Consider the following 10,180-nt stretch of genomic DNA (forward strand, 5'->3'; position numbering starts at 1 on the left):
GAAATAAATATGTGTTAACTACTAACAAGCTTCTTTCTTTCCTGTAGCCCCCTGGAGATAGATAGGGAAGATTAGAATTTCATATTGATTAGAAACCAATCAACTTTATCACAGGCAAGAAGTGAAACTTTAAAGCCCTGTATTTCTACCAAACAGAAGGGGTTGAACTCTTTACTAAACATGGACAGTCTATACACCTATCTTTCTTACTTATTTGAAAAAAAAAGATACATTAGCCTCCTCATAATGGATATAAAAAATTGAAGATCAAACAATTCTGATGTTAATTAAACAGAAACTTATCAGCAACAAAATTCACCCATGCTCTAGTAGTCCCTTCTGAGGCCCAGCCATGGAATCAGTCAAGACTTTTGTCTTAAAAGTAGAGACAGCCCTAAAGTCAAGTTTATATTTGTCTGGATTTGGAGGAGTTCCAGGAACTCAAATATGAATAAAAAATTACATAGTAAGAAAAGGACTTATTGACTTGAATTTTCCAGAAGCAAGGGGGAAAAAATGTCTTCTGCTAAACCTTCACTTTTGCTCCTGGAAAATGTGCCAGTAGTGTAAGCTGTTGGATAATTCCTTGGGAACGTAAAGGATAACACGTTGGCAAACATTGTGTGCATGTCACAGTGAAAAATGCAAGATACTAAAAGCAGCTTTCTGATTTGGAAGCCTGATGTCATCAATATGCTATTTTTGTTCTCTGCCAGGTTAACAGAATTTATTGCAGCAATAAATGCAAAACATATGTGCTGTAATTGCCCCCATGAAAAAACTATAATTGCCCCCGACTTAATTTGCTACCTTTCAAAACTTTATTTTAGCTACCTTTTCTCAATGCTGTCACTTAAAGAAAGTACAGGTGTTTTTATTAAAGAGGAGATAAATCCCTACGATTTATTTTCTCGTCTTACATAAAGTGCTTATAAATTATCTCTAAACTGGGGAATAATTGCTGTGAGACCTAAAATATAATTTTTAGATCATGTTCTATCCCCCCCACTTACTGACCTGTCAGCTTCAATAGTTAATTCACACTTCCTTTTTACTATATAAACCCCTAAATAATCATACTCACATTATGTTGAGAATTGCCTCACAATTTCTGTATGTGGAATTGTTGATAAAATCTACCCTGGAGGGTGAGGAAAGGAGGGTATGAGTGTGAGGAAAGAAAGAAAGGTTGAAACGTTGTAAGAAAAGGCGTCACAGAAATGTTTTTCTATTCCTCTGTCCTCATCAAATTTCCTTGAAACTGTATTCTTAGATCCTTGCAACTTAATCACCAATTGAGTGTAAAGAGTTTGCAGTTTTAAAGTACTCTCACCTATGTGGTTTCCTTCAATTTTCATTCCAATAGTTTGATTATTTCTAAGTTAGTCTTGCAAAATCACAAGACAAATTAATACAGTTACTGGGATTAAGGTTGAAACGCTAGTGCTCTTCCTGAATACAAGAATGTCTCTCTAATTTCACAGGCATTTGGGTGCAGGGAAAACAAATGAACAAACCAACCAACATATGAGGTTAAAGTCAAAAGATGAGAGAGGATTTGGCTCAGTTACTTTATTATATTGCTCAGTTTGTCTTCAGCGTTGCAACGGGAGATGTCATAATACCTATTTTACATGGCTGGTATGATGATTAAATGAGGTCGAGAAAGTAGTGAACAATAATATAAAAGTTTTGTTGTGTTATTGTTGTTTTAATCAGTGAAACACAGTGCAACTATTATCTCAATGTTCGGTTTGGAGCTAAGGATGTACGTATTCAGTCTTGGAATCCACTGAATTTAACAAGTCTGTCTTTAATGAAAAACACGGAACTTCCGCCACAGCCACACAAATATCAGCATCATCTAACTACTAACCTATATGGATAATATCTTTCAGAACCTCTCTCGCGCCCTTCACACGTGGGTTTCCAAAACCAACAGCAAACAAACAAAAAACACCCAAACCTGTTGTCACTGAGTCCATCCCGACTCACGGCAACCCTATAAGACAGAGAAGAAGAACTGCCCCTAAGGGTTTGTCCAAGGCTGTGTAAATCTTTGGAAGCAGACTGCCACATCTTTCTCCCTTGGTAGGTCTGAGCCACTGACCTTTTGGTTAGCAGCCCAGCACTTAACCAATTAAACCAATTAAACCGATGTCAGGCAAATACCGGGCTTTGGGAAAATTAAAAAAAACAAAACAAAACAGAAAAACAAAGACAACTTTTGATCATGCCCCGGGAAGAAGTTTACGGGCCATCCTCTCGGCACTCACCAGGGGCCTAACGGGTTGCGCAAGGTGACATTATTAGTAAGCTTTAAAGAAAACTGAAATAAAAAGAGTCCTCAAGTTGGTGCAGGACCGAAGGAGAGGGGGCCTCCCGAAAGCATAGCAAATTGCAAAAGGTGGCCAGTGAGGACTGAGGGCTTAGAGTCTGACAAAGGTAACCAGAATTCGGGGTCCCAGGAGCCTCCTGTGCTTTCCCAACTCCGCAGGGAGTTGTAGGAGCCCTGCAGGATCTATCTCCCCTCCTCCGTCCGGCATCTGGTGGGGGGAGTGAGCATGGCAAGGAGAGCACGCCACCTGGGACACCAAGCTGAACAGTCTGGCTGACGGTCGTGGGGGGAGGCGGAGGGCGAAACAGATCTCGGGTCCAAGTCGACTGTCCAAGTCAGAACAGCCCTGGCGGGTCCGATCCAAGTGCGCTCACTGGGCGGGGCCGAGCCACAGGTAAGGAGAAGCCAGGTGGCAGGAGGCAAAGCGCGCTCTCCCGGCGCTGGCAGCGCGGCAGCCGCAGGCAGAGGGCGCACGTTGCCCTCCTGCCGTCCCCAGCCTCCATCCGGCGCTCTTGGCCGCTGAACTTTGCGCCTTCGCGCTCCGCCTGGCTCCAGCCTCCCGCCCGCGGCTGACCGCTGCCAGGACTGCCCTCCCAGAGAAAATCGGGAGCAGCAGGGTCCCCGTCAGCGTCAGCTCCGCCCCTGCCCGGGGAGGCGCGGCGACGACGGGCTCTGGCTACCGGGCGCAGAGAGAGTGACTTGCGCACAAAGAACCCAACGGCCCCCGGACGGGGCTAAGGTCTAGGCTGCGTAGACCGACCCAGAGTTAAGTGTTCAATGGTCTTTAATTTGATGCCAGTGGGAAAGTAGCAAATTGTTGGGAAGACACCGTTTTCCCCCAGCACCACTAAGCCTTCTCCTAGCGGCGAGAATAGTTTGTGGTTAAGACGCCCTGATGGTGGGTGTGGTGGCAGCGAGGAGCGCGTGCTCCGCTCTCTGTTGCCACATTACACTGTCACTACCCGTAAAGCTCTGCTTCGTGCTAAAATACTTCAGAGTGCATTTTTGAAATTTAATCAATACTGCGTATCAAATGTGGGCGGTGTAACGCGAAGAAGAGAAGCGCGGTCACCTCCTCCTGTGACCACCCGTGTCCGGGGCTAAGATTATTCTCAACAGTTTGTACAGTGCTGCCACTTGTTTTCCCCCTCCTCCTCCTCCTATTATTCTGACTTCACCCTGTTGGTTTGGATTATGTGGATTTTCACCCTTTGCTTTGACTGGAACAGCAGGACATAATTTAGAAAATGAAGGGGGGGGGTTCCACTTTTAGGACTTTGAGTTTAATAACATCACTCCAAGTTTGAGGCTTTATTTGCTGAGCTGGTTTTAATTCCATCTACCCTCCACATGCATTTGCCCAGGCACCCAAAAGCGGAAGCCTTCTTTGGTTCACACCCTTAAAACTTCCCTGAAGAAAATATATTCTTCTGGGGAAAAAAAGTGTATACAATTGAGAGGGGAAACAAACAAACAAGCTCAATCCCTTTGTTTTTAAGAAGTGTTCAGGGCTTTTGCAGATTTAACCAGAAGTTATTTTTGATTTAAGTGATACACATCTTTTTTACAAAAGATTTATGTATTAACATTGATTTTAAATCCTTTGTACTTTTCTACTTTTGCATCTTTCTAATTAACATCTCATTATCTTCTCACTTGCAAAGATTTTTTTGTTTCCCCTTTGTGATGGATAACCTTTTTTATGTCAAAGCATGCTGGCAAGGTGGAAAACTGTCTTTGCCCGGAGAAAGCCTCCTGCCAGGTTCCAAGAATTACCTGATACCAGGCAGCTGGTAACAGGCCTAAAGTGTGAAATCAAGGGGTCTACGTGTATCCCCACCCCGATTCCAATTAGAAATGTCTTCTGAGATTGATTAATTTCTAGGCTTGGGATACTTTGCATTTTATAAATGTCACAACATTGCTCTAATTTCTAAAGCCGTTAAAGAGGAGTTACCGAAAGTTTTCAAATTTTTGAGAAGTGAATTTCTAATGCAGGACTTGGGTATACCTGGGTGAATCATATAATGAGTGTTCCACACCAGCAGTCAACCCTTTATTTGAACAATCTGTGGAAAGCTACTAGTGCACTTGGTAAAAGCCCTGCTTTGACCCTCCCTGGTGATAAAATCCAGATCTCTGAAAACAGAACCAAAAAGGGGACACCTGCATCTGTTCTTCTAAATCTTTCATCAGACAGGAATTATAAGAAAAAAGGTTTCTTAAATACGTTTAAAGGAGAAATGTGTATATTAAATAATAAAGTGGAGGATCTTGACAGAAAATGATGTGTAAAACTCAATGTTCTTCCAAGAAGTACATGTTTCCCCTTACATCTAGTATATGTGCCAGCAAAATCATTGGAAAATGACTGAAATCAAAGGTAGTCCGCATCACAGATGTCTTGGTAAGTAAATGTCTGTAAGAATTTATCAAGTTGATGATCTGTGGAAAGTTTTATTAATATATTTTTTGAAGATTTGATGACTTGGAAAATGTAACTCTCAAGAACACTTCTTGCTGTTCCATTTGCATTTAAGTTAGTATGTCAAATATACTGTGGAAATATGTTTTGCCTTTAAAAATCCTTTGCATGTGTAACTGATTATTGGAAATATAAAAATTGCATACATTTCATTTCAGAAAAATTCTAAAGTTTCTAAAACAGATTTAACATTTAGGGATCTTCACCAAGAAAGACACTAGGAGAGAATATTAAAAGTAATAGGACCCCTAAGGACAGTCCAAAATTTGAATATTAAAATCTTGGTGATCTATAAACAAAATAAAGAATCTTACTAAATCCTTTCCTTAAAAAAATGTGTAAGAGTCAAGCTGAATCTACTAAATTGTTTAAAGACAAAGGAACAAACATAATTAAATTGAAGTATTCAAAACAAATCTTCACAAGAAACTTCTTAAACCCACTAAACAATGTTTAAGAAGTACCTTTGAGTTCTACTGGTATACAACGTTCTGTTTAAATGTTTTATATTAGTTTTAAATCCTCCCAATTCCTAGCATTCCATGGAAAAGACAACTTTATATAAGATACAACCATGATCAAACACGTGGCAATGGCATTTTATTATGCGTAGTTTGTTTCCCTTGCCAGTTGCTTCTGAGTTATAAGGATATCCAATTGACTTTTTACCTTAAAATAGGCAGAAAATTATGTATCAACTCTAGCACCAATATTAAAAATGTATACAATTGAAAACACTGATAGTTATAATGGAGCTGGTTCCTATTTATAAATGTACTGCTATTGCCAGAAAATTTAGTATTTAAAAAGGTTTGAATTGCTCATTTATGACAAGAACTGGCTAGTGTGATGTGTGAAACATAAAAGTGAGGATGATTGGGTATCAGAGTGGAAATTTTTCCCACCTGAATTATTACTGTTAACATAGTCTTTAGGAAGATATAGATTCAGAATGAATTAATTTAATGATAGATTTTGAGAGGTTACAAGAAGTTTCTTTCCGGCACAATCAAAATATTTTCGTAGCAATTCAGGTTGTCAGTAAAAGCTTAAACAAATTTGCTGATAATCCTGTTAATGACCTAGGTCAAGTGTTAACTGTTGTGGGTTATAAAATAGTGAAATTAAGGTTTCTCTTACCCAGGGCAAATGGCACAGTTACAACTGATTGGGGGTGGGGGAAGTAGGGTCGAGCTATTAGGGAAGCTATTAAATTACAAAAATGTATAATGCATTCAATTATTTAGTCTAGCATGAAGAAATGCTATTAAAAGCAAATGTAGACCCTCTTCCAAAAAGAAAACACCTATAAAGATGATATGATAGCTTAGTTCTCTATTAATGTATCCATCACAGTGTATTCTTATCATGAGGATACGTGTTTATATATGAAAAGTGATGCCAACTTATAGTACTTTTTTTAAAGAGGGAAAATTCCATTATTTAAATGTTCATTGTCTCCAACACTTACCTAATACTCAAAAAGAAGCACACAGCATTCATCTGTAAGTTTTGCTTTTAAGCTTTAAGCAGTCACATAGTTTCCTCTAGTATCTAGATTTATGTACAGAAAAATGCATTTCCCAGAAACAGTGTCCCATCCACATCAAAAAAAGTCTTCCAAAGTAAGTAATGGATAAACGTACAGATTTAATTTGTATTAGTTTTTACACTGAAAAATCTGATGTTCAATAGAAGAGCTCTATGGTAATGTTTATCCAAGTTATGTTATGAACACTTTTGGGTAGTAAAATGATTTAATGCATTGTGTACTGATTAAGAGCAGTGCATTCGTCCTCAGACTGCTTCAAATGTAGAAAAGTATCCACAGAGGGTACTTTATCCAGTCCTAAAAGAGCTTAACCTAATTACAGTCGATACTTCACTTTACATTGAGCTTTAACCTCTTTCCAAAGTCATTTCTATGTACCATTGTTAGAGTCCATGTAGGATGGGCACAGGGAGAAAATACATGAACTTTTCTGATAAAACATTGTAAAGCAATCATATTTTGCAACAAAAAGTAGTTGATTTTTCATTGGAAGGCTTTTCTGGGTGTGTCTTACCAGAGAAGCCTGATAAGATTTTAATAAAGTTTCATGCAGCTTTTATAAAGTTTCTTTTTATATAGACCCAATCTTGCTTTAAACAATCACTGAAATTATGAATATCTAATATCACTGAGGAGGTCAGTGACCAGAAAGAATCACCAAGAATAATTTTTCTTCAAAGCATTAGAACATTATTTGTATTAATAAAAGTTCAGAATAAACTTTTTCAAAGTTATTTTTTTATGTTATGGACTCATAGCATTTTAATATTGATACATGATTATCAAATCACAATTTTTTTTTCAAAGTACATAACGTCAAGCTTCCTAGCAATTAATTCAACGGCCTGGCTTTGTTTTCTTTTAGTTCCATCGTGCCTAACTTCATAATAGATTGCAGAATATATTCTAGTAAATTTTACCATTTCTGTAGTGTTGGAATATAATTTTGAGTATAGAATTTTAAATGCAATTTAGAATATTATGTTTCACTTTTTAAAAAATATTAAAAAGCTATATTAATGTATATAATTTTATCATTAGTTCCCTCAAAATATGTATGAATTTTCAGAAACATTGCTTTCTATTCAAGTTACATTGTTAGAAGAATTGTATGGAAATCTTGGCACTTATTTGGAATTTTCACATTTCTTGTTGTTCAGCTCAACTACTAAGAGTCAAGCTATTGAACTGATACTTAAAACTCACTCAAATATTACCGAAGTTAAATCAAATTTTTAAAATTTTGTTTCAAATGTTCTCTTCATAACCTAAGAAAGGAAAAGAGACATTACCCACAGGACAAGATCTGGAAAGACTGATCCTATGAACAATGGATAGAGAAACTTTTATCCAAGGAAATGTTATTATATGAGTTCTCTGAATATATTAACCTTCTTACATATATATGTTGTTAATGTGTACCTGTATAATTATATACATTTTCTACCCAAGTATATACCAAGTGTGGCTTAAAAGCAATTTACAGTTGATATTCATTAATTTTATATAGGTGTGAATAAGCTTAAAGGGTCATTTTTTTCCTTGAAATTTGCTTAAAGTTTATGTTTTCCACAAAAATACTGACTCTCAGCTATACCTTTATGCATTATTAATTCAAAAAAAATCCATTATCTAAATAGTTTATAAACATTGCATTTGGAAAAATATATTTTATCATACCAATTTGGCAACAAGAATATTATTTTTCTAGTTACTAGTTGTCAACATTTTAATATCTTCAAAAAGAAAAGATTTTAAGTGACTCATTATACAAATGACTACTCATGACTTTCATTCATGAAGAATGATTGGTCATTACTTTCAAATAAACACCTTAATTTGGTTTGTAAAATATATATATATATATATATATATATATAATCTCACATGGGTAAGATGATTTTCTTGATCCCTATATTTTAGAATTTTCAATTTCCCAAATAATAAAGACACAGAAAAATTTAATGTTATCTGCCAAATTGATAAAAGCAGTCACTACAGAATGAAATTAAACTGCTCTATTAGCAGTGAAAATAGGTCAACAAATATGTAAGGCAGTGTTTGTACTTAATTAAAAAGTTTCTAAACATTTTGAGCTTTTAGTTGTGTCTATGTGTGTTTTAAGTAATGTATACAACATATAACAGTATCATTGTATTGACAATATGTATTTTTAGTGAGTGACGATCTATAATATGGCATTTGCACATTAATTTGCTAAACTGTAAAATAAATTGCAAAATGTTATAAGTTCAAAATCATTAGGAGGAAATCAAAGCTTTCCTCGTATAAAGCTCTAAAACAATCAATTATTCAGAGAAGTTTGTCTTAAGAGTTATTGTATTCACTAGTCATTAGGAACAGATCAGAAAATGTGTACAGAAAAAAAGACAACGTATCTAGGTATGTAGTACACAATCTTACAGGAAACGTAAGTATCATTAATATTAGGATTGAACTTTAATCCACTGAAAAAGGGATGAAACCCCATTAGGAGGAGAAAAATAACCCAACATCAAGGAGATGCCATTTGATCCATATGAACATTCTTTCTTAATTTGCTATTTAGTTATTTTCTATACCTACCCAGGAGCTATTTATTATTCATTAAATACAACTCCCATTTGTATATAAGCCTTTAAACAAAGAGAATCCAACCTAAGCTTATTGTAATTCCTGCAAATATTACTTATGTTAATGTAACATATGCTGCTCATTAGAACCTGTACCAGAGAGCAAACCATCGCCTGGCGGGATGCACTCCACTTCAATACAGCAGTTGCAACATCAACACATACACACTCACACACCTCCGCTTCAGCAAACTCTAATTTTCCCTGAGTCCATTCCTAAACGCCATGATCTCAAGGAGGGACAACCTGTCATTACCTTTAAACATACTAAAGAATCTAGAGCGGAGGGTTGGATTTTCGTTTCAAGTTCTCAGAGTACCACATGGTCGTAATTAGAAAATAAAACACTGCCTTGGCTATTTGGCAATTAACATACTGGGTTGTAAAAACTGGAGGTTTTTTTTTTTTTTCTTCCTCCCTTTCTGTTTAAAATTGGCAAATAAGGTAACTGCTTGAATGGGTATCAGATTAAAAACACATTTTAAAGGTTTAGGCAAGCCAGCATTATCTCCTAAAGTGTTTTCGAAGACAGCCGAAAACAAAAGCACATCTTTAGTTTACTCTCAGAGCAAACTGCTTCATTCTGAGGCACCTTACCGACGTGCGAAGGCTTTGCTGAGAACCTGGCTTTGGAGAGAGCTTTGGCCCCGCGGGGCAGGGCTGTGCTCCCCGCGGTACCTGGCTTACCTTCATTGGGAGGCTGGAGAATCAGTTCCCCGAAGCAGTTGAGAGCAGAGCAGCTGAAAAACAAGAGGATGGAGAGGTGACAATCCATGTTGCTGGTGCAGAGGGCAGTGAGAGGAGCATATCTCCATGAAGCATGCCACTGATGTGAGAGGGAGCGCTCTGATTGCTGGAGAAGTTACCATGCTCCGCTCGCAGGCTGATGTCAAGTTTGACACTGGAGATAAGGAGGAGTCTGGCTGCTTTCGGCGAACCTCGCTCAGGGACTTCTCTGGGTCCTAGTGCCGTCGGATGCGAGCGCCGCCGGAGAACAGGGCCGCACAGCGCTCGAAGAGAGCTCTGCAGCACGGAGCTGCTAAGGAAGGGGGGAGGTGGCTGTGAGGGGTATCGCCAATGAGACAGGAGATCCAGAGGTTGTGATGGGGCAGTGGTGGGGAGAGAAAAACAACCCGTGTTGATTTGCAAAGAAAAGCTGCTCTTGTTATATT

The 10,180-nt window shown here is 37.8% G+C and overlaps 1 protein-coding gene across 1 annotated transcript in view; it reads right to left on the minus strand.

Annotated features, from left to right (window-relative positions):
* EPHA3 (EPH receptor A3) overlaps window positions 1-9,783 on the minus strand; it is a 432,183-nt gene extending 422,400 nt beyond the window's left edge. The window contains exon 1 of the mRNA XM_004371373.2: window positions 9,696-9,783. Within this exon, the coding sequence (XP_004371430.1) occupies window positions 9,696-9,783 (88 nt within the window). The remainder of the gene's footprint in view (window positions 1-9,695) is intronic.
* Window positions 9,784-10,180: the final 397 nt, after the last annotated feature.

The sequence above is a fragment of the Trichechus manatus genome, unplaced genomic scaffold (assembly GCF_000243295.1).
Source record: "Trichechus manatus latirostris isolate Lorelei unplaced genomic scaffold, TriManLat1.0 scaffold00012, whole genome shotgun sequence".
NCBI lineage: Eukaryota > Metazoa > Chordata > Mammalia > Sirenia > Trichechidae > Trichechus > Trichechus manatus.